The 23,255-nt window shown below is 49.2% G+C and overlaps 10 protein-coding genes across 10 annotated transcripts; 5 read left to right on the top strand and 5 right to left on the bottom strand.

The window, feature by feature from the left end:
• Positions 1-1,271: 1,271 nt before the first annotated feature.
• On the bottom strand, positions 1,272-1,646 carry EURHEDRAFT_432825 (uncharacterized protein; the record flags this gene model as incomplete). Its single annotated transcript, XM_040783424.1, has 2 exons — positions 1,272-1,355; positions 1,533-1,646. Coding segments are annotated over 2 exons (198 nt in total), but the record flags the coding sequence as incomplete, so codon positions are not given.
• Positions 1,647-2,972: 1,326 nt separating this feature from the next.
• EURHEDRAFT_452968 (MFS general substrate transporter) lies at positions 2,973-4,915 on the bottom strand (the record flags this gene model as incomplete). The annotated part of the gene is made up of 3 exons (XM_040784077.1): positions 2,973-3,910; positions 3,973-4,595; positions 4,659-4,915. 3 exons carry the CDS (start codon positions 4,913-4,915, stop codon positions 2,973-2,975), a joined length of 1,818 nt encoding a protein of 605 aa, XP_040640092.1.
• Positions 4,916-7,232: 2,317 nt separating this feature from the next.
• On the bottom strand, positions 7,233-9,252 carry aclA (putative ATP citrate lyase subunit (Acl)). Its single transcript, XM_040781480.1, has 2 exons — positions 8,515-9,252; positions 7,233-8,460 (listed from the first exon to the last, which is right to left on the bottom strand). The coding sequence occupies exons 1-2, from the start codon at positions 8,953-8,955 to the stop codon at positions 7,447-7,449; spliced, it is 1,455 nt and encodes a 484-aa protein (XP_040640091.1). The 5' UTR covers positions 8,956-9,252; the 3' UTR covers positions 7,233-7,446.
• A 1,041-nt stretch (positions 9,253-10,293) lies between these two features.
• Positions 10,294-12,374, top strand: EURHEDRAFT_401487 (putative ATP citrate lyase, subunit 1; the record flags this gene model as incomplete). Its single annotated transcript, XM_040780090.1, has 3 exons — positions 10,294-10,436; positions 10,495-10,801; positions 10,851-12,374. The coding sequence occupies 3 exons, from the start codon at positions 10,294-10,296 to the stop codon at positions 12,372-12,374; spliced, it is 1,974 nt and encodes a 657-aa protein (XP_040640090.1).
• A 398-nt stretch (positions 12,375-12,772) lies between these two features.
• EURHEDRAFT_453166 (Rpp14/Pop5 family protein) lies at positions 12,773-13,450 on the top strand (the record flags this gene model as incomplete). The annotated part of the gene is made up of 2 exons (XM_040784098.1): positions 12,773-13,016; positions 13,089-13,450. The coding sequence occupies 2 exons, from the start codon at positions 12,773-12,775 to the stop codon at positions 13,448-13,450; spliced, it is 606 nt and encodes a 201-aa protein (XP_040640089.1).
• Positions 13,451-13,506: 56 nt separating this feature from the next.
• Positions 13,507-14,647, bottom strand: EURHEDRAFT_514278 (GTPase GPN2; the record flags this gene model as incomplete). Its single annotated transcript, XM_040786249.1, has 3 exons — positions 13,507-14,157; positions 14,206-14,306; positions 14,359-14,647. 3 exons carry the CDS (start codon positions 14,645-14,647, stop codon positions 13,507-13,509), a joined length of 1,041 nt encoding a protein of 346 aa, XP_040640088.1.
• A 146-nt stretch (positions 14,648-14,793) lies between these two features.
• On the top strand, positions 14,794-16,164 carry EURHEDRAFT_497387 (WD40 repeat domain-containing protein). The gene is made up of 3 exons (XM_040785696.1): positions 14,794-14,861; positions 14,920-15,175; positions 15,242-16,164. Exons 1-3 carry the CDS (start codon positions 14,852-14,854, stop codon positions 16,041-16,043), a joined length of 1,068 nt encoding a protein of 355 aa, XP_040640087.1. The 5' UTR covers positions 14,794-14,851; the 3' UTR covers positions 16,044-16,164.
• A 63-nt stretch (positions 16,165-16,227) lies between these two features.
• Positions 16,228-17,098, bottom strand: EURHEDRAFT_497386 (ribose-5-phosphate isomerase RKI1; the record flags this gene model as incomplete). Its single annotated transcript, XM_040785695.1, has 2 exons — positions 16,228-16,670; positions 16,720-17,098. The coding sequence occupies 2 exons, from the start codon at positions 17,096-17,098 to the stop codon at positions 16,228-16,230; spliced, it is 822 nt and encodes a 273-aa protein (XP_040640086.1).
• Positions 17,099-17,722: 624 nt separating this feature from the next.
• On the top strand, positions 17,723-19,462 carry EURHEDRAFT_401481 (NEDD8-activating enzyme E1 regulatory subunit; the record flags this gene model as incomplete). The annotated part of the gene is made up of 2 exons (XM_040780089.1): positions 17,723-18,097; positions 18,149-19,462. 2 exons carry the CDS (start codon positions 17,723-17,725, stop codon positions 19,460-19,462), a joined length of 1,689 nt encoding a protein of 562 aa, XP_040640085.1.
• A 468-nt stretch (positions 19,463-19,930) lies between these two features.
• Positions 19,931-22,911, top strand: EURHEDRAFT_453112 (putative ubiquitin-protein ligase (Asi3); the record flags this gene model as incomplete). The annotated part of the gene is made up of 2 exons (XM_040784092.1): positions 19,931-20,371; positions 20,428-22,911. 2 exons carry the CDS (start codon positions 19,931-19,933, stop codon positions 22,909-22,911), a joined length of 2,925 nt encoding a protein of 974 aa, XP_040640084.1.
• Positions 22,912-23,255: the final 344 nt, after the last annotated feature.

Genomic DNA, 23,255 nt, shown 5'->3' with positions numbered 1-23,255 from the left:
TGATCTCGACTGGCGTTCTTCTTTCTTTCTCTATCGAGCCCTTCCTGTATATAGCTAAATGATAGTTTCCGGGGTCTAGCCCCTTACAGTTGGTCATGGGAGCTTTCAATTTTCTGCGGTTCTCAGCCCTAGTTCACAGGATAATTGGGTATGTTCCAAGGAGCTTACTCAAAACTCCTTGGACTCAGATCGAACCCAAAAGCGGACTGGAACTTCACCTGGATTTAATCTAAGTAATTTGACAGAAGATGAAAACATGGCCACAATTGACCGTCAGATTGAAGATGTGAGCACTTGGAGCAGGGGGTTTTTACTATGTATGAGTGGCCATAGAGTATCACACCCCTCATAGAGCGCCCACGCTAATCGCACGAGCGCCAAGAGTTCATACCATCTCGCACCATTTAGGGGAATCCACCTGACTATTGACCATACACAAGCCACCTGTTAGGCGCGGCCAACCGTCAATTCGGCCCTTTTCTCATTGCTGCTCTAAGGGTAATGACCGGGTGAGCATTAGTTGGGTGCAGGTAATTGAGTCGATGCCTTAAGAGTTGAGGATGACTGTTGGGATGATGAGCGGGTGAGCAGAGCCATGCAAAATCAAACAGTGCATATAAAAATTATTCAGGATAAGAAGGCCATCCCTCCTTCCCGGTTCATTCCTATTCCTCAGTCTGTCTCTACTCCCTGGACCGTTCCTACTCTCCGGTCTGTCCCTACTCTCCTCGGTAATTAGAGCTGGCGATGAATACGGAGAATAAGTTCCTGGCTCAGCCAGATAAATTGATCTCTCAACATCCTATTTGTCGCTTACAAAGCGCCGTATTGGAATTTAATTATCTTCACAAACTTGGCTGCCGAACCGGATACTCAAGGGAAGTGCACTAAAATAATGTTGCTTTAGGTTCCATGCCCCTTCTGGTGTTGCTAGATAAAAAAAAAATTCATCCTTTCAAGTGATCAACACCTTTCTTAAAATCGACTGTAAAATAAGGGACAATCTTTTATTCAAAAGATTCCTTAGCTGACTCCATTTTTGACTTCTCCATGGAACCACGAGCTGGACTTGATACGCAATCTTCAAAGGAGCAATTCCTGAAATCGAGACAGTTTTGCCACTGGGACAGATGACAATAAAGCTAACAGCTGCTAGTTTGCCTGAGAAACTTTTTCATCCCCTCTGCGATGAGTTCAACCAGAGAAATCAGAGGTCCACCGCAAGAATCCTTCTGAAGAGAACTTTGGAGATCCTTGAACTGGAGACTCAGCAGCGCGTTTCCCCGATGAACAGTGAACATACCAAGGAGATTGAACAGGCACACTTGGATACGCTGGAGCCATAGATAGAACTTCTTTTCTTGCGTAGACAGGATGGTTTCATTAAATGGAGCAATATCTCAATATATACCGGCGTCTTCTTTCCAGGTTGAGTGTCTAGCCCGTTCTTCTGGACTAGATATTTGATGCCCTGCTACTAGTTAGACCAGAAATTCCGGCAGGTTATAAGAAGTATGGCTTTCATTACTTACCCTCCTCACTTCTGAGCCATCCTCATCATTAATTTTGGTCTTGGTTATCTTCTGGTAATATCCTCGAAGGTTCTTCCAATCCGTCTCCAATGAGCTGGACTTGTTGATGTCCTTTCAATCATCGGCCCTCTTTTCCTCACTGGAATTTAAGACATCAGCCTAAGAAAAAGTACATGTCATTGTTTGACGCCTGGCGCAGGGCCTCCTCAGGTTCCCACCATTTTGGGATCTCAGACTCCAGACATGTTCTGCTGTTACAGTACCTATAACTTCATCGGCAGAGACCGACTGAGGCTAGGTGGCGAGCAGATGAGGATCAATTAAATGGCAAAATAATCAGAAAGGAGATACTAAATCAAAAGACATGTGGCATTTTACCTATGAGAAGCTACCTCATGAAGACCAAGGAGATTAACCAAAGGCCCTGTTGGTGCTTGTTTAACTGCAGCAACAATCCAAATAATTATTCAAGGATACCGACGGTAATAGAGGAGAAAATAAAATAAAATCGCAGAAGCTTTTCAGCACTACTCTTATTCGAGACATAGCGTGCTCGTACTTGCCCAATCCCCAATCTTTCATACTCTCCGTCTCCTGATGTTTTGCAAACGACAAGGGCATAATGATCTTTATCAGGATCGTCGCCATCATCACCTGCCCTAATTCCAACGGTAACACAGTTCTAAAACTCATCCCTGGCCTTCAACGTTTATGCCTCAATTCAAGTCAAAGCCAAGACTTACGTGTTTTGAAACCTCAAGCATTGATTATGTCAAAATGTCGATGCTCCCGTCATAAGACATCCAAGACCAGAATGGTACGGTTGTATCTTTGTAAAGGATTGGTTCTGTCTTTGTACCGCCTCGCTTCCGCAGGAGGAGCCTATGAAGGAAGCAATGGAAGATTCCATATCTTGTATCAGTATGTGATACATTCCCAATATGTTCTGCTATGCCGGAAAATGCAATGACTATGACGGTATCGAGCAATATGGATGTATTGGTAGACTACCTGGCGAAATACTAGTATGGAGAAGGAAAGGAAATAGCTGGGCCTGCCAGCACTGCGCTATCTAGTATGTGCGAAGGGGTTTCTGCCCTATATTCAAACAGGCCAAAGTAGTCAAACATCTTACGTCACTGGTGAGTGCCACACTCCGTGACAACACCTCTCAATTGCCCAAAGCATGTCTCTATGTATATACTTTCGAACAGCAGGCAAGTCTTACGTTCCGGATAAAGGGAAACCGAGCTCTGATTGGTCAATTGGAGAAGCTAACATATCAGACATCCCAGCATATATGGAAGTCAGCAAGAGAAGCCAGGTTATGACATATCTTAAGTTTTAAAGTAGATGTTAAGTCTCACTATGAATAGTGGTATATGAGGTCATAAGAGAGATACTTCACAACATCCATGGATGCAGTCGATTCATCAGCGATCAGATCATCACTCCCTTGTTTTGCTTTTGATTCAGATAGACGTTCTTCCAAATAGCCACTGCCGGAATTCCAGCCGCCAGTACCGCGGTGGCAATGATATAAGCTCGCTGCAAATACACCTCCCAAGCCATGTCAATTGCCCCACGAATTTCAGATCCAGCAGGAAAGCTATTCTGAACCGTATACCCTCCTTGATAAAGTGACTCAGATATGGTCTTGTTCCCTGCAGGAAGTGCATCCCCCAAAGCAGAAGGGAATGTAGATTTGTAGATGGCGCGAGAGACAATAAGTCCAATGCCACCGCCCAAACCATTGCACATTTGTAACAAGAATAGCATTATAGGAATGCTGTCGCGCTCCACGAATACCGTGACCGCCAACTGCGATCCGACCACCACAGTCCCAGCAGCCAAGCCAACAAGGATCTGATATCCAACCCTATACCCAACGTCCGAGCTCCCCCCTGTGCCGCGCACATTGATCATCAACCCTAGTCCAAGGATCATTAACGGCAAGCCAATGTAAAGGCAGATGGGTTTGAATCGCCGGGTAAAGAAAACAGCAAAACCAAACAGCATACCTCCCACCCGTGAGCCGAGATTATATATTTGCATCACATAAGAGCTCGGTTTTAATGAGAGTTTGTAGTACGCAATGCTTGCTTCGAAATTGTACATATCCCAGCAGTAGAAACTGATTTGTTGGATAAATGCAAGCGCAAAGCAACCAATTATTGCTGGCTTTAGGGCTCCGGTGTTGAGCAGTTCATCTCGGGCACCGTATCGTTGCCAAAGACCATATAAACCCAGAAGAAAACCTCCAACAGCAAGAGGGACAATGAACATCGGGGAATCATACATGATTTCGCCGTAGGTATCCATGGTGAGCGGTAGCAGGAAAAGTACAAAGGCCGCCTTCAATATGATATTTCCAACCACTGGAAACATGGGTTACTTATCAGTGCGGACAAAAAGCTAGTGGGTAGTAGGACAAACATACAATCAAATTTTTGCATGTGATAAATGATAGACTGGGCTGGCGACCGCCCACTAGGTGCAGGTCGTTTGTAGACACCTCTAACCTCGGCCACCCATTGATAGTACCGGAAAATTCCGGCCAGCGGGCAGAGCACCACAGGCATTATGATAGCAAAAGCCCAATATGCCCAGCGCCAGTGGTTACTTGTCAAAGATTCATTAACCATGGGACCAGTAAATGTGGTGCATAGCAATGGACTTTGAATAAATGCCATGGCAAGGGCGCGATGCTGCACCTCAGTGATATCGGTGATGAAGACAAAGAGGATGAACCATAACACGGACTGTCCGACCACATAAAAGGAATATCCAACGGCCCAGACGGTGGCATTATTGCATGCTGCTAGGATAATGATTCCAATCAGGTAGATACCGACGAACACCAAGAATCCCTCCGCTCGGCCCCAGACATTGAGGAGCCGTGCGGCGGGGAGCTTCAATACAGTACCGAGTACCTTTTGCATAATCTCTAGTGTCATTCGGGTTTTCTCGGAAGACTCATGCTCATTATAGTGACTGGCATATCCGTTGGCTTGTGCACTAATGGGCACATGAAGACCAAGCATAAACATACAAATGAAGATCCTAGAGCAGGTAATCAGTTGTTAGAACCTCATTATCATGATTATGTACCGACGGTCAACTCACCATGCATAGGTCCCATAGGCGCTTTTCTTATTCCAGACAAGCGCTATGGCTTCTGCCTTCTGCACTCCCTGAGACACATCCGGCGTGATGGCATCTTCATCATTGCCATTTCGTTCTCCTTCGACGTTACTTTGAGACTCATTCTGGCCAACCCTGTGGTACCAAGAGTTGAGCTCTACTGTACTCTCAGAAGGCTTGGACTTGGATGGAGTTGAGACCAGCAAATTTCGGATATTTATGGACCAAACGCGTCGCATTGTAGCATTGAACAAACAGCCCAGCAGCCGTAGAAGCAGTGCTGGACAAAGAGGGATGGCTCTGTTGGAAAAACAACCAGTAAAGCCAGGTCTCTGGGTGAGGCTGGGATACAAGATGGGCAAATCGCCTGGCTCCCACGCCTCGCAGCCTTGTGCATGCCTCTTGTCATCTTCAGTAAGATCGGCAATCTAAGCCACGAGATTACTCGTCATTGCGCATAAAATGACCACTTTTGGAGAGATGCATTTCATCAATTCGAGAGCAATGTCTAACAATCTGGAGCAAAAGCTCAATGAAAGCCGTGAGCAGCGCAATAGGAGAGGGTCCGACGTGGCGCATTATATTTTTTCCACCTGCTTGAGTATTTTTAATTTGGCCTAGTTTTATTAATCGGATTGCAAGTATTATCCTGCCTTCTTTTTATACTGTTCAGTCTGCTGATTTTCTGGCAATTTGATGGTTGGATTAAATGGATTGTACTGCGCAGTCGGAGATGTGGCTGCTCGGTGGCCGCTTGGCAGTGAACCGCGTTAAGGTATGGTCTTCCTGGTCGATGAATAGATCGAAATCAATAATTGTGCGATCATATATTGTAAAATGAAGAAAAAAAATATTGCTTGTAAGCCAGAATAGATATTCGGTCAACAATCACTGAGAATTGCTTGGATCACTCTCTATTATGCTGACATGAGTCCAGCTTGGTTTTGGCTGTCACAGCATGAACACTTGCTCAGTCGTATGACATGCCTGATTCTTTTATGCTGATTCTTTTGTTCGGTTTTAGGGCGAATACCCCTCACATTGAATAATTTAGTGCTGGCAGGCCCAGCGCTCTTTTTTTTCTCCTCATGCTAGTATTTAACCAGATAGCCTACAAATAGATTTATATTGCTTGAGACCGTCACGAGAATGATGAGACTTATAACTGGAGAGAACACGATGGTCGAGGGAGGAGTCAAGACCGGCTCCCCTCTTCAGCGACCGCAGTGAGAGCGTCTAAGTAGGTGATGCCGAACGAGGAGTAACAAAATGTCCATTTGAAACTAGCTTCAAGGAACATGAAACCTGTGGCCGTGGAAACACACTCACCTGACGCCAAGACGGTAATTGGTTAGCAGGGCTCTTAAAACGGCCGCCTGCTGACCGTCATATCGTTAATAGAGGATAAGAAGGCTATATGGCCATATTTATAGCTCAGGGTGTCCATCTAGAACGTTCCGTATAGTTACAAGAAGATTAGGCATTCTGCTTGAGTACAAATGGATATTTGCCCACAAGAACCAGATAAATTGACTATAAAGCTAGTGGATGTCTGGATTTATCGAAGGCTGGGCAAAATATACAGATCCTCATGCAATCTGCACTGTTCCACCGTGCGCATATATAGAGTATACAGGCATCCAAGGAGAAAAACCAACTTCTTCATACATATAAAAAGAGATATGACAAAGAGTAGTCAGAGGTAATGGATATGTGGGAAGATCACACAAGAAAGATATATTCTCAACTATTCTGCATCCTACCTCAGGTATACGTAGAGTCATCGAGGAAATTAACTACTCCATATGCAAATACCAGCAGATAAACTAGTATCATTATCTTATCGAGTCATGTATGTATACAATGCGGTCCACTACAGCTCATGTCGAATACGGAAGACTTCCATTTGTCCGAAACCACTCTACAGATAAAACTGAATGCGGCATAATCAGAATAGATCGGAAAGACTTGTCGTTCATGTCATAATTATACGAAGTTTTATTGAAATAATAGGTGGTTCAACCCAACCTGCATGGCAAATATGTACGCCCCTCGAACATGCATGCCGCATAGCCCTAACATCCACTCTATACCAAATCCCAACGCAATATTATCCCCAAACTAACACACAAAACAAAAACAAACACAACACCGTCAAAATAAACTCCTCCCTCTCCAACGCACTAAGGCCCACCCCGAATGACACACGGACACGCAACTCAACCGTCCCACCTCGGAAACCTCCGTCATCTCGGACGTGCGGAAGACGTTGGCCCCTCCCATTCTCTTCTTCCTCTCCCCCGGGACAACGTGCCTGTGCCTGTCAATCAGGGGAGCTTGTGTGGACCGATGGATCGTGATCCTTCCCGTGCCGTTTGAATTTAGTTTTGATCTTGGATCCGTGTGGGGGATGCTTATTTGGACGTTGAGGTTGATGGTAATACGGCGTTTGTACAGGATCACGTGAGAGGTTTGCGAGTTGTATTTTTTTTCCTGCGTATTTTTGTCCTTTCTTCTTTCCTTTTTTTAATTTTTTAATTTATTTTCATTATCATCCATGGCTATTTGTTTACTCGGAAACATAGTAAGTATTGAAGTCATCATATTATCGACTAGCTCAAGTCTAGAAATTTACGGTCCACACCAAGTCATCATTTTAATCGACAAAAACGAAAAAGATATCGTACCATGCCATGCGTTTGAAACAAGCCCAGGAATTAAACAGTAGAAAGAAAACATAGACAAAACAAATAACATGAAATGAAAGAAATTAAGCACCGAACTCCTTGACATCCGTCTTCTTCCCACAGAGAGCCAATGGCACAATACCACTGACGTGCATCTCGGGACCGTAGACGTGCATGTCAAGGCTAAGCTCCTCACCAACAGCCTTGATGTTCTTCAGACCCTCCTGGTAGTTGGGACCAGCACGGCGGACCCAGATCTGGACCTTGTGCTCGTTGAAGGTAGTGGCGACCTCCCGCAGAGCGCGGATGACACCCTTGAAGGTGGAAGCAACGTTGGTGAAGTTGGCAATACCACCACCGATGAAGAGGACCTTGCCATCGGGGTGAATGGGAGCCCGGAGCAAGAGGTCGAAAACGGTACGGGCGTAGTTGTAGGTCTGAGTCTCGGTGGGGGCACCCGAGTACTCACCGTAGTTGGCGAGCTCGCTGACGAATCCAGCGGAGGCAATGGCATCCGCGTAGACGACAGAAGCACCACCACCGGCAACGAGAGTCCAGACACGACCGCTGGGATTGAGGACAGTGAGCTTGAGCGAAGCACCGGTCTTGGCATCCATGTCGGAGATGAACTTCTCCTCCTTGCTCATCTCACGACCGAAAGGAGCGGGGAAATCCAAGGGAGGGCCAGCGTCGATGTTGACCTTGTCAGCCTGGGGAGCGGTGGCCAGGCCCAGGTTGGCAGGGCTGCGGGCAATGGCCCACTTGGTACCACACTCGAACTCAGCGGTCTGGTCCAGCTTGGCGGCCAAGTCAAGGAAGTGAACTTCGGCGGAGGTACCCTCGGCGTTGGGGATGACAACCAAGGGGTTGATCTCGAGGTAGGTGAACTGGGAGTCCACGTAGACGGCGTAGAGACGCGAGATGAAGTCGACGAGGACGTTGTGGACACCCTCGGGGACCTTGTTCAGGAGGGCCTTGGCGATTTCCTCGTTGGAGGGGTAGTTCTTCAGGTTGACGGGAATGAGCAGCTTTTCAGCCTTAGCGTCGACATCACCAACGTCGACACCACCCTCGTGGGTGAAGAGGATCCAGTCACCCTACACTTGTTAGCCCTTGACAATCTTATACCTTTGTATAAGCGAGTTACCTACCTCACGAACGGAGTGGATGTTGATGTAGTATTCAGTCTCTTGAGGGTGAGGAACGAAGGGCTCGACGAGGAACTGACGGAGGACACCAGTGACGGTCTCAACCTGGACTTCCTTTGCAGCACGAGCCTCAATCCATTCCCTAGCCTCAGCCCAGGTCTTGTTGAGACCAAGGAGACCGCTCTTTCCACGGCGCTTGATCAATTGGTCGGGTTTGGCAACGAACTTGGAGCCGGGAGTGAGGAGCCAAGGGTAGGTGACCTCAGCCTGGTCAAGGACATCCTTCACAGCAAGGTCGTCGGGGAAGTAGAGAGAGGCGAGTCTGGAAGGAGGGTTGTGGGTGGTGGAGGGAGGGAGCGGAGTAGGCTTGATGACGGGAGCGCGAGTGAGGTGGTAGTTGAGGATGGCCTTTCCGTCGGCCTCGAGGATGGACTTAGCAGACATTGTGAGTTATTAGATGTAGTAAAGATAAAAAAGAGTAGAGGGGTATAGAGGAGGAGAGCAAGTAAGAGGGACAGAGAGAGGAGGTATGGCAATAGAAGTGGTAGAAGTAGGAGTAGAAGTAGAAGAGAAGTAGAAGAGGAGGGATGAGAAGGAGATAGAGAGAGGGAACAGAAGAGAGAGTAGAAAGGAGGAACAGAGGCCGATCCAGGAGAATTTGTTACCGTCGCAAAACGGTACAGTTAGGAAAATGACATGTTTTTTTGGATTCAGTGGGGTAGGTTGTGACCCACTTTGATTGTTGAGATTCACAGTGGATCCATCACGCTAAACCTATTTTGGGTGTGGGATCATGAGTACCGAGTACTTTCTCTCACATGTGTCAAGGGATTTGTAGGACTATGTGCATATCAACATGGTCAATTGCTGGTAAATTTTATGTGTGTAATGTATTTACTGCAGTGTTATATCATGTGAGGTGTCAATTGAGTACAGGTAGTGAAGAATTGTGCTATGTATGTACCGAGCACTGTATCTGGTACAGGTGTGCGCTGTAAACTCTGATATGGCCATGCATGGTCCGAATTGTTGGGTTGCAACACAGGAGACGAAACGGAATGAATGGAGCCTTGGTATTGCGTGTTTTTTTCTGGCTGGCGGACAGCAATTTCGCTTTTTGCAAGTGTGCTCTTGTATACAGTGTAGCCGTGATACCACACAGTCGGACGAGTCCGTACGGAGCACGGAGTAGTTCTGCTGTTGCTTACTGCTGACTGTTTCCATATACTGTATCCAATTGATAATTTGCATTCCAGCAAATCTAGAATATTCATTACCACGGCCCTCTAGCGGTAGATACAGTAGATACCACCCCTGTACTACTGTATACTCCCATACTACAGAGTATGGTCCCTGTAAACAATCGATAAGATAGGCGGTCAACCGCGGGGTGGTTTAAGCCCCAACCAGCGGTGGATCCGCGATTGACACACGGTTTGTTGAGCAGTATCAAATTTACAGAGTATTCGCCAGTCTGTTGGTATGCGGTTATTTTTGTATTGTTCCCCGATATCGTCGTCACAGCCAGCATCCCATCCTCTCTCTCCCTCCTCCATCTTTCTTCTTCTCTCCTGTCCATCTTTTCTCTCTTCCTCCCCCCTGACCATCTTCCTTTCCCTCTTCACTTCTTCTTTTTAGTATCAGGGAAAAACCCCCATCTTTCATCTTTTGTTTTCATCTTTTTACATCTATCTACCTACCTACTTAATATAATCCTCAGGTACCTACCAATTCCCTCCTACTGCTCTCGTGCTCAACTAACGTCTATTCCGTATAGCCATCATGCCCGAGTCCGCTCCTCTGGCCAGCACTGCCAATGGCTTGCAGTCGGCCAACGACAACATCACCCGTTTCAGCCCTCCCAGCCGTGTGCTCTCCCCCCTCTCTCACACTCTCTTCCACAACAAGACACGATGCTTCGTATAGTAAGTCGACCAGAACGAAATAACCAAGGGGATCAGATGTCAGGACTGACTTGAGCAGTGGTATGCAGCCCAAGGCCGTCCAGGGTATGCTGGACTTTGACTTCATCTGCAAGCGGAGCACCCCCTCCGTCGCCGGTATCATCTACACCTTTGGCGGCCAGTTCGTCAGCAAGATGTACTGGGGTACCAGCGAAACCCTCCTCCCCGTTTACCAGGACGTCGCCAAGGCCATCGCCAAACACCCCGACGTCGACACCGTCGTCAACTTTGCTTCTTCCCGTTCCGTCTACAGCTCCACCATGGAATTGATGAACTGCCCCCAGATCAAGTCCATTGCCATCATCGCAGAGGGTGTTCCTGAGCGTGTATGTTCTGTCTCCCCATTGAAAGTCGATCTTTTGCTAACTAGACCAGCGTGCCCGTGAAATCCTGGTCACCGCCAAGGAGAAGGGCATCACCATCATTGGCCCCGCTACCGTCGGTGGTATCAAGCCCGGTGCCTACAAGATCGGTAACACTGGTGGTATGATGGACAACATTGTTGCCTCCAAGCTCTACCGCAAGGGCTCCGTTGGCTACGTCTCCAAGTCTGGTGGTATGTCCAACGAGTTGAACAACATCGTCTCCCAGAACACCGACGGTGTCTACGAGGGTGTGGCCATCGGTGGTGACCGTTACCCCGGTACCACTTTCATTGACCACCTGCTCCGTTTCCAGAACGAGCCTGAGTGCAAGGTCCTCTTGCTGCTCGGTGAAGTCGGTGGTGTCGAGGAGTACCGTGTCATCGAGGCCGTCAAGAATGGTACCATCACCAAGCCCATTGTTGCTTGGGCTATTGGTACCTGCGCCGGCATGTTCAAGACCGAGGTCCAGTTCGGTCACGCTGGCGCCTCTGCCAACTCTGACCTGGAGACCGCCATTGCCAAGAACAAGGCCATGCGTGAAGCTGGCATTCACGTTCCCGACACCTTCGAGGACATGCCTGAGCTGTTGAGCAAGGTCTACAAGGATTTGGTCGCCAGCGGCACCATCAAGCCCCAGGCCGAGCCTGTCGTCCCCAAGATCCCCATTGACTACTCGTGGGCCCAGGAGCTGGGTCTCGTCCGCAAGCCCGCTGCCTTCATCTCCACCATCTCCGACGACCGTGGCCAGGAGCTGCTCTACGCCGGTATGCCCATCTCCGATGTCTTCAAGGAGGACATTGGTATCGGTGGTGTCATGTCGCTTCTGTGGTTCCGCCGCCGCCTCCCTGCCTACGCCGGCAAGTTCTTGGAGATGGTTCTCATGCTCACTGCCGACCACGGTCCCGCTGTCTCGGGTGCCATGAACACCATCATTACCACCCGTGCCGGCAAGGACCTCATCTCCGCCCTCGTCTCCGGTCTGCTGACCATTGGCTCTCGTTTCGGTGGTGCCCTGGACGGTGCTGCGGAGGAGTTCACCAAGGCCTTTGACAAGGGCATGAGCCCCCGTGACTTTGTCGACACCATGAGAAAGGAGAACAAGCTCATTCCCGGTATCGGTCACCGTGTCAAGTCCCGCAACAACCCTGACCTCCGTGTTGAGCTGGTCAAGGAGTTCGTCAAGAAGAACTTCCCCAGCACTAAGCTGCTCGACTACGCGATTGCTGTCGAGACTGTCACCACCTCCAAGAAGGACAACCTCATCCTGAACGTTGACGGTTGCGTTGCTGTCTGCTTCGTCGACCTCATGCGCAACTGCGGTGCCTTCTCTGGCGAGGAGGTTGAGGACTACATGAAGATGGGTGTCCTCAACGGTCTCTTCGTCCTGGGCCGCAGCATCGGTCTGATTGCCCACTACCTCGACCAGAAGCGTCTCCGCACTGGTCTGTACCGTCACCCCTGGGACGACATCACCTATTTGCTGCCCAGCTTGCAGAAGGGCGGTGCCGAGGGCCGTGTCGAGGTCAGCATTTAATTTCGTTTTACGTGATATCTCCTTGTTTTCGTCTTTGTTTGGGCAGCGACCCGGGATATTCTGGGATAATGTGCCGAAAATTTCATCTGTGTATCGACATTGGAGTTCTGATGGTTTCTTTTCATTTCTTTGCATGGTTTATATCATCGTATCTGTTTTATACTCTAGTGCGCACGTGTGGCATGACAAATAATCATGAATTTAGATGGATTCCAGACTTTTCACTGTAAAATTCTGAATGTAGAAGCGTTGAACCCCGAGGAGAAATGCTATGCGTCGCCATATAGATCCATACTAAATCTGATTGGCCGAAGCTCCGGTCCCATTTTCCATCGGATTTCTGATAAAAAGTTCATCTTTGACTTCAACAACCAATCACCCAAGCAAATCGAAACAAAATGGTCCGCTTAAAACAACGCTACCTCCTCCTCGACATTCTATATCCCGATCCGTCCTCATGGCCCAAATCAATCCCCGACGACGCAAATCCGGAAGCAAACAACCACCTCCGCATCCACTCCCCAACAGCAGATACACTATCACCCGGCCTCCTGGCAAAGTTAATTCGCGAACAAGTCTCAGAGATTTTCGGAGATTGGGGCGTCGGTAGACTTGGTGGTTCTAATGCGGGTGGTGTTAGCGGTATGCCCCATCCCCTCCCTTCATGATCCATTCACGAGCGCGAAGCGAATGCTAATGTTATTGGTGCAACAGTAAAATATCTCTCCCCCGCAACATCAACAGCTATAATCCGCTGCCCACGCGCCTCCTACCGCCTCGTCTGGACAGCCATCACGCACCTCTCGCATGTCCCTGAATACACACCTGGCTCTGGCTACGCTGGGAAACGCGCCGGCGCGATGAACAGACCGTGCGTGTTTCGCGTGATCAGGGTCTCCGGGACGATGAGGAAAGCGGAAGAGGAAGCCATTAGACGGGGCAGGAGGGAGATTGCGAGGGTTAGAGGGGTTAAGGAGGGGGTTGTGCTGGGTGGTTTGTTTGGGGCTGGTGATGCTACTGGGGTTGGGGTAGAAGATGTTGATATGGACGAAGACAATGCGGATGATTCGGATTGACTGTTTGATTGATTAACTGTACATATCATTTATATTATCGAGATACCCATAATTCGTTACTTTCGTACAACTTTTATCCCACTATCTGGTAACGGTCCTTTGAAATCTGCCAGTTCGTCATCGTCATCGTCTGTCGCCGGAAGTTGCTGGTTCTGCTCTTTAGTCCAGGCAGCCTCCTCCTCCAACTCAGCCAATTCCTTCTTATCATATTCATCCTTCGCATCGAGCCACCGCTCCTGCACGTCCCGCACATCCATACTCCCCAGCCCCTCCCTAACAGCAACCTGCCAAACACTATCATTCGCCCCCTCCGCGGGCCCAAACGCATACCCACCCGCCCGATCAATCTGTCTCAACAAACTCATCATACTCTTCTTATCCTCCACAGCCAGCGTCTCGAACCCCACAAGCCCAAATTCCTCAATCAAATCGATAATCGCATTATTCAACGGTCCAAATTTCTCGTGCGATAGCCGCGAGGACTCGGCTTCCAGGTGCGGGAGGAGGTAGTTTAGGTCTTGGACCTCAGTGTAGAAATCGAGGTTGAAGGGGAGGGGGGCGTAGTTGGAGAGGTTATCGATTTTGGTGAGCACATTTAGGTGCGGGAGGTCCATTTGGAGCATTGCACGGAGGGAGAGGAGGAGGGCGGATATGTACATTGAGGGGAGAGTTAGGGTGTAGGAGTCGATTAGGTGGATTACTATCAGCTACTGGGGTTAGTAGTGGTTTGGTTGACCGTAGGGGAGAGGACTCACTCTATATCCCATTTTCTGGAGCTTGAAGAAGATATTCCGTAATGATGCGTGGTGTGTAAATAGTTCGACTTGCCCAGGGCAATCGAATAATACATAGTCCTCTACACAGGTTAGCTTCTTCATTCTCTTCAACCTGCATGGTAGAGTGCCCACCTCCAAGCTCCTTCAACCCTTCCTCCAGGAACTCAAAGTTCTGCTCCAATTCCTCCAGCGCATACAAAACACCCCCATTAGGTCCTAGCTTATCCTCTCCCATGATCTCCTCCAGCGTCACCAAATCCCGCACGTCCAGCGCACACGGATACGATGTTTGATCGTTCGCAGGGTCCAGATTCACAATCGAACATTTGCGACCGATGGCGCCGAGGAACTGGTGCATGCCGTTGCAGTATGTTGACTTGCCCGCACCCGGTGGGCCGATGACTAGTTGCGCGAAGGGCATTCTTTCGTATGAGCAGTAGAGATATAACAATATTATAGATGAATATAATCAAATGCCTGTTTGATAGAGGCGGGGAGAAATAATATGGCGGTGAATCAAGGCAGAAAACGATCTTCAGTTCGATGACGATGGAACAATCTCCAACAACAACAACCGCAAAAACACCGAAGAAATTGCAAGTTTAGTCCGGTGCAGTGCACTACAATGGCGTCAAGTAAGCTACTACCCATATTATTCTACTTACTGGAAGTGACTGTATGCTAACAATTCAGATCAATTCACCGTCGCTTCTCCGCCGTCCGATGCCATCTCCGCCCTCAAGTTCTCACCAGATCCAGAGTCTACGCAATTCGTCGTGTCCTCGTGGGATAAGAATGTCTATCTGTATGAATTGCGCGATGAGAATGGGAATGTAGGAGAAGGGAAGCTGTTGCAGAGGTTTGAGCATCGCGCGCCGGTGCTGGATGTTTGTTATGGCGCGAATGATAATGAGATTTATACGGCTGGGTTGGATTGGGATGTTAGGAGGTGAACAGCCTTTTTTTTTTTTTTTGACTTGTTGTGGCCTGGGTCACTGGAGGCTAATGGCAACAGAATCAACCTAGCAACGTCCGAACAAACCGTCCTCAGCAGTCATGATGCCGGCGTCCGCAACGTCGTCTACAGCAAAGAACACTCTTTAGTTGTCTCCGCCTCCTGGGATTCTACATTACATGTGCACCGCGTCGATACGACAGCCGATATCCCTCCATCCATCGTCCCCCTCCCGTCAAAGCCCTTCTCCGTTTCCATCACAGCCACCAAGCTCGTCGTCGCCATGGCCTCGCGCTCCCTTCACATCTACGATCTAAAGGCATTGGCCCTCCTCACCGAGGAATCCGGCGAAGTAGTCAACAACAAGATCGAGGTTGAGCCATGGCAGCGCCGGGAAAGCAGCCTCAAGTTTATGACGCGGTGTGTCGCTTGCATGCCGAATGACGATGGATACGCTTCGTCGAGCATTGAGGGCCGTGTTGCGGTGGAGTGGTTCGACCCGTCGCCCGAGTCGCAGGCTCGCAAGTACGCATTCAAGTGTCATCGACAGGCTGCGGAGGAAGTTGATGTTGTATACCCCGTGAATGCATTGGCATTCCACCCGGTTTACGGGACTTTTGCGTCTGGTGGTGGGGACGGTGTTGTTGCACTGTGGGATGGAATTGCGAAGCGGAGAATCAGGCAGTATCAGAAGTATTCGTCAAGTGTTGCGGCTGTAGGTTTCAGTGGGAATGGGAAGTACCTGGCTGTCGCGATTAGTCCGAATTTCGAAGATGGGAAGGATGATCTCGCAGAGGGATCTGTGAATATTCATGTGCGGGAGTTAGGAGAGACAGAAGCAAAGGGGAAGGGTGCCAAATAATGACTGGTAATATAGATATCTTGTCACTTATAATGCTTACTGGCGAATGGATTGGTGTTTCCTCACAAGTTACGTTGATATACCTGATATTCAAACGAAAACGATGGTATCATATATGTACAAGGATTCCTTTTTTTTATTTATTTTTATTTTTATTTTTATTTTTTTTGGATATGCCCAACATCTACTGCTGCGCCTTCCTGACAGTCACAGTACCATCAGTCATACCAAAGTAAGCAGCCACCGGCTTCTGACCACCAATACCGCCCCTAGCCTGCGCCTGCGGGCCATTCGAGCCATAGAAAACACCAACTTCTAACACACCGGCAATGCCCTTGATCGCGCGAGCCAGATTTTCAACCTCCCACACACCATCCTTTCCGCTGCCATTATTGCCAGCCTCGACATCGGCCTTGGTGAGAAGAGGCTTGAAGGGAGCGTCGATGATGAAAAAGTCCTGGTCGCTCTTCAGGGGACCTTCCTTGGGGCTTGCACTGAGGCGCACCATGGGGTTGATACTGCCGAGTTCTCTGAGTTTGGTGAGGACACGACGCGCGGCGATGGGGGCGACCTCAATTGGGATATACTTCCAGTTTGAGAGGAGGCGGGATTGGAGTTTTCGCGAGTCTGTGTTTGTTAGTACCAAACCTCCTCTATATTGGCAGGGCAAACTCACCAGCAACGCAGATAAACTCCTTCGCCTGCAACGCCACAATCTTCTCCTGAAACAAACAAGCACCACCACCCTTGATCAAATTCAAATCCTCATCCACCTCATCCGCCCCGTCAAACGCAATATCCAGCACAGTGCCCTCGGGGATAGAATCGAACTCGATGGGGGTCAGACCAGCCTCGACAATGAGCTGTTTCGATTGGAAACCCGTAGGCACGTATTTGGTCATGGAGGTGTCGACGTCGAGTTCGTTGATCGCTTCGATCACATACTGAATCGTCGAGCCGCTGCCGATACCAACCCATTTGGCATCTTTGGGGTAGTGGTTGTTGACAGCGGTCTTACCGGCTGCGCGCTTTGCGGCTTCGATTTGGTCGGTCATTTTGGATGTGGATGCAGATGTGTATGACTGGGTGCGGAATCGGAGCTGGGCACAATACGCGGGAGCGCACGGAAGACGTGGATGAGGGTTAAGAAGAGAATGGAGTGAAGAAAGAAAAGAAGAAGAGGAGGAGGAAGAAGAAAAAGACGGAGACCGCAGCCTGTGAAACCAATCGAGTGGAACGACTATTAATACGGACTGAAAGGAACCGGGATCGCGTTTGCTTCGGAGGAGAACCTTCCCCGAGGGGTTTCTTTTTGGTGGGGTGTACGAGCCAAGGAAGAGAGGGCTATGGGTGAAGGGAACTTTAGATAGGCAACTTACACCGTGGACAGACCACGCGCAATATGTGTAGACATTTGTCCGTCTCTTAATATGCTCTATCCAGCAATTCCAACCTCCGGTAACTTGCTATGGTAATCTTAAGCGCAACGCATTTGTGATGCTTTGGCGGGGTGCATTGGCGTCATATACTGCCTGAGGCAGGTACAAGTCTCTCAGATCAGGTGATTTCACGTGGTGATAGCTATCGCGCTGCGGAGTACAACATCACGCTATCAGTTCCAGAACAATTATCAAAAACTCGCTGATATATTACTCGGTCTGTTCATCAACCCACGACAAATGACTGACGCTTTTCCCAGGGCCCTGGCTGGGCCGTCTTCGAAAGAGCGCAAGTACGACCGTCAGCTTCGACTTTGGGCTGCGAGTGGACAACAAGCGCTGGAGGAAGCTCAGGTGCTTTTAGTCAACTCCGATGGTCCATGGGATGATGAGGGCACTGGTGTGCCGGGCGTCGTGGGTGTAGAGACGCTGAAGAATCTTGTCTTGCCTGGTATCGGAGGTTTCACTATCGTCGACCCAGCGATGGTTACAGAGTCGGATTTGGGTGTCAACTTCTTTCTTGAGGAGGAGAGTCTGGGGAAATCGAGAGCTCAGGAGACTTGTCGGTTGCTGAGAGAGCTGAATCCAGACGTGGATGGAAACTTTCAGACCAAGGTAATGCTATCATGTGATGTTTGCACAGGCCGTGAAGCTGACGATGTATAGCCGATTGCAGAGCTTTTACAAGACACAAATTTCTTGGGGCAGTATAAAATAGTGCTTATCTCTGGTCCTTTGAAACGCTCATCCCTGAACGCTCTCTCCAAAGGAGCCCGTGAACTTGGCATCCCAGTACTCTATACACATTCAATTGGGTTTTACTCGACATTTTCTCTCCAGCTCCCCGCCGAATTCCCCATAGTTGAAACACATCCCGACCCCGAGACAACACAAGACCTTCGCTTGGTGAACCCTTGGCCAGAGCTAGCAGAAGCTGGTGCACAGATCAGCAACCTGGATAGTTTGGATGACCACCAACACGGCCACGTACCATACGTTCTATTGCTTTTGCACTATCTCGAAAAGTGGAAGGCTGCGCACAACGGCAACACGCCGTCTAATTACAAGGAGAAGACAGAGTTCAGAGAGATGGTGCGCGCTAGTGCCAGGATGAACAACACTGAAGGCGGAGAGGAGAATTATGATGAAGCTGCCGCTGCCGTGCTGAAATCATTGACACCATTCACTCTGCGCAGTACACTCCGTGAGATCTTTGAAATGGAGGAGTGTAAGAATCTGAAGCCGGAGTCAAATAACTTTTGGATCATTGCGTCCGCCATTAATGGATTCTACCAGAAGTACAAGGTGCTTCCGCTACCCGGTTCGTTGCCGGACATGAAGGCGCAGTCGGCGGATTACATTGCGCTTCAGAACATTTACAAGACCAAGGCCAAGAAGGATATAGAGGAAGTCACAGGGATCGTTAGACGGATCGAGTCTCAGCTGGGATCGCGGCCAAGTCCTGTCCCAGAAAAGGATATCGAGATCTTTTGCAAGAATGCAGCTCATATAAAGGTCGTCCTAGGCCGGAATATTCCCCAGCTGGACGAGGGAGATGAACACTTGTTCAAGACAGTTCGGAACAACCTAAGTGTCATCGAGGGCTTGCCTGAAACTCTCATGCCGATCTTCATTGCCTCCCAGATCCTGGATGCAATCGTGACTGACATTCAAGAGGGGAAGCTAGTGAGTGGATCTATCGACAACGAGGAGGTTTGGAGGAACCAGATCGACCACTTCGTTGGTATTCTCCGGCACGACGATCCGGCCGCTGTTGACAAAGACACGCAGCGACGTATTGCGGACGCCACTCAGGAACTCCGACGTACAGAAGGTGGCGAGCTCCACAATATATCGGCTCTCACGGGAGGTCTAGTCGCGCAAGAGGCTCTCAAGGTTATCACGAGGCAGTACGGCCCATTGGACAACACTTGCATCTTTGATGGTGTCCGAAGCCGCACTGAGATGTACAGGCTGTGATCTGATTCAGTGACCACGCATATAAAACACGAAGTGAATACCTGTGGCTAGACTAATTGCTAGGAATGATTAACGAAACTACTATGACCCAGCTCTTTTACTATCATTACCCAAAGTAGCAATCTGCATACCCGTGCAAATAAAGCAAACAAAGCAAACAACTGTACTGTCACATGTCTTGGCACTCGTAAGCGTTCGGATCGGCCTCGGACCCTGAGTGGAACTTCAACTCCGTGTTAAACGGTCCCCAGGATGATGCTTTTCACGCTCTTGTTTGTGATTTAGTTTCTTTCGCTACAATTTGTTAATGTGATTCTTCTTGCTAGACAGGCGAATGACTCTCCCGCCGTGTATGTCCAGTGGGAGCTCTTCCGCATAACACAACGGATTCCCGCCAGCTGGTCGGGGTAATCGGACATCAGCCATTATCATCAATTCACCATGGCTGGCATACAGGAGACAGCAATGATGCCCAACACCCCTCCGGCTGCAAGTGCGTCGCTGGCAGCCGCGCAGAACCTAGCAAATAACGCCTCCAACCTGACGACAACGAAATCCCTCCTATCCTCCTCACGCGACCTCCTCAGCGTCCCCCTTCGCGCCATCTACCGAGCAGATACATACGCGTTCTCTACACTACCAAGACAAGTCGCGAAATTTGTTGGACTGGGGAACGTGGCCGCACAGCTTATGGATGATACTACTGCTTCCGGGGGAGCTGTTGGGGGTGAGACAGTGGCGCGGGTCGCGGCGGAAACGGTGGGTGAAGGCGCTGCCGGTGCTGCGACTGCGGCTACAACAGGGCAGGAGTCGGGATTTCATATTGCGGATTTTTTTCATACGTTGAGGAGACTTAGTGGGTTCTTCTCGTATCTGACGAGTCGGTGGTCGTTGGCTTGTTTTACGGTGGTGAGTGCGGACAACTTACAGTTCGGAATGAAGACGGCAGGGTCTAATAGATGTAGGCTCTTGTTTTGAACAGGATTACTATTTATGCTTCGACAAGGCGAAACCTACATTTACAATGGGATCGACGGTTAGCGTTGCGGATCATCCCCATCGTACTGTTTGTATCCCAGATCATCTCCCTCCTTCGCGCGATTCGTTGCCAGACATCACCAGATTATTCGCTTATACGTTACGGCTCACCTGGAAAGGGTATGGCACTCGATCATGCCGGGGGTGGAGGCTTCTTGTATTCTCTGAGTTCGACGCTTCTACCGTGGGAATCAGATCAAGGGTCATGCAGTGCGGTTAATATGGGCGCTCCGACCAACGCTTCGGAAATTCCGTACGGTTCCTTTTCTCTTTTATGGCCGGTATTTTTACGATTATGCCTCAGCCACTTTGTCGAGACACTTTCTTGCGCGTTGCAGGGAAGAACTGTGGTCACGGAAGCGGGAATGTCCATTTTCGAGCACTCGCTCGCCTTCGCGGAGGCTGAATCTATCATCAGTCAATCCATCGGGCTGGGGATATTTGGTCTACATAAGCACGGACGAGATGATACGTCACTTTCTGCCGCCGCCGTGGCTTCTGCTGCAACTGCAGCTGAGAGTGGCCGTGCTTCGCTCCATGTACTTACCAGGTCACAGGTATTGGAGAAGATGAACGTGTCGCCTGAGTTGCTTCTGATTGCTCTGATCTCATGCTGTAACAGCTTGACGTCCAATCTTCTCGACGTCATTGGAAAGCAGAGCAGGTACCGTCTTGTCCACACTGCTTTCTGGGGACTGTGCTTCATGGCTGCGATGGTGTTGGGGCTGCTTGGCAATCCATTGGGCCATGAGGCTGGCTTTATGAAGTTCCCTACGGTCTGCATTGTTGGTTTCGTGCCACACCTGCTTATTTTGTTCGGCATTCTTTCGTGTGTTGTGATCTACGGATTAGCTCTTGTCATTACTGCATTTTCACTTCCTCTAGAGACTTCTCAGCCTGTCTCAATACGAATAAGATTTCAACTCGCACACGAAAACATGCAAGGCGCCAACCAGATTCGCAGTATTCGGTTCAATCGACATGAGGATTTCTATACTACGCTACTCAGAATTGGCTACACGGCTTTGACTGCGGCTAGTGAAGCCGTTTTCCTCAATGAAGGGGGAGGCGTCGTTGCCAGAAAGATGACATGGTTAGAAGAAGACCGACTAGCAGAGATTGAGGCATCCCGAGGACGAACTCCTGCCCAGAAGAATTGGAGTTCCTACGACACAGCGTTCAAGGGAATGGAGAACGTGAACTTCGACTTGCCAGAAAGACCTCTGGAATGGGAAAGTGGGTATGGTCGTGAGAAGAAGGTTGAACGGCCAAAGAACAGCTCTCGACCCGTTCGATCACCAGCTGACCCAGGTGGCGTTGGCGCGTTCCGCGGAGCTACTAGGGCTTACCATGTCTTTTCGTTCTTTCGTGCTATCTTCTACATCATTGTTCAGTGGATGGCCCACGGAATTAACTCCCTATTGGACAAATTGGGAATCCATGCCCGACCACAGTGGTTGAAGGCTAATTCACGAAAGAAGGGATCTCGAACAAGGAGCGATAACTCTACCGAACCTCTGGACTTCTGGATTCTTACAGATGGCGGAGAACTCGAGTTACCCGAGGACAACGAATTTGACGTTGAGAATGAAATGCGAAAACGTGAACGCACCAATGCAGCGGATTGGGGACAGTCTGACGAACGTCGTCTAGATGAGAGGCTCTATGGTTGGTGGAAAGCCGGTGGCTCATGGGGGAATCAAGACCAAAGTCCTGACTACAATCCGCCAGAGGTTGATGACTTTGATGATACAACGAGTGTGGTGTCGATGTCGACAAATGCCAGCGATTCAGAGTGGGAAGATGAATTTGACGGTCGTCGCACGCCGACTCAGGCTGATCCATTCCCTGATAGCTTCTCCCGGGAAGGTACGCCACAACCAGATGCGTTAATGGACATCCGTTCTCTCGCACGTCTTCTTGATCCTCGCGATCGAGCTAGTAGAGAAGAAGCGCGGATCCTGGCCGCTCACCTTTCTGCTGATCGGGGCGGACGAATTCTCACTCGCCATCAATTCCGAAGAGATTTAGAACGTGAGAAAGCACAGATCTTATTATCTGCCCGTTTACCTCAGCTTGCCTCCGCACAAACATCCAACGATAAAAGAAAGCCAACACCAGACGAAGAGTCCGAAATGCTAGAGAACCTGATCCTCTCGCGACGAACAGAGTCATCAACTCCTAGCACAGAGCCCAACGGACAGAGCTGGGAAACTGGCGCTTCAGGACTTGGACCCGATGGCCCGCCGTGTGTTGTCTGCCAGACGAGTCCTCGCTCGATTATCGCTTGGCCATGTCGGTGTCTGTGTGTCTGTGAAGAATGCCGGGTGAGTCTTGCAATGAACAACTTTGGCAGTTGCGTGACTTGTCGACAGGAGGTCGCTGGGTTTATGCGGTTATGGGTGCCGTAATCTTCTCTATATGTAATTTAGTCGGCGTTAGTGGGAATAGATGCATATGAACTTAGGGCAAGCGTACCTTTTTTCCAATTTAAGATGTAAGATTGTAGTCCGTATTGGAATAATATTGCTTTTTCTTTCCTTATTGCATTAAACTCGTCCAATCCGACGTAAGATGTGAAAATAGAATTCTCCATCTGATGGCATTCACCTCTTCCAAACAAGCCAAAGCGTTTGGCATAACAACAATGGATACAGTAAAAGAGCGCAAAACAGCTCTATGCCTCCTCTAATTCACTGCTCACTGTTCCCCATCATGAAAATATTTCTTCACACTGTTCCTTCTGTCTGCTTCC

This window comes from Aspergillus ruber, assembly GCF_000600275.1.
Source record: "Aspergillus ruber CBS 135680 unplaced genomic scaffold scaffold00008, whole genome shotgun sequence".
NCBI lineage: Eukaryota > Fungi > Ascomycota > Eurotiomycetes > Eurotiales > Aspergillaceae > Aspergillus > Aspergillus ruber.
The sequence above is the reverse complement of the archived record's forward strand: the minus strand, read 5'-3'. Positions and strand labels throughout refer to the sequence as shown.

Excerpts from the sequence above, each read along its gene's own strand:
- aclA (XM_040781480.1), bottom strand. The coding sequence starts at position 8,955 with ATGTCTGCTAAGTCCATCCTCGAGGCCGACGGAAAGGCCATCCTCAAC. Across the intron at positions 8,461-8,514 it reads ACATCCACTCCGTTCGTGAG|GGTGACTGGATCCTCTTCAC; the intron begins GTAGGTAACTCG and ends TAACAAGTGTAG.
- EURHEDRAFT_497387 (XM_040785696.1), top strand. Across the intron at positions 15,176-15,241 it reads TTGGATTGGGATGTTAGGAG|AATCAACCTAGCAACGTCCG; the intron begins GTGAACAGCCTT and ends TAATGGCAACAG.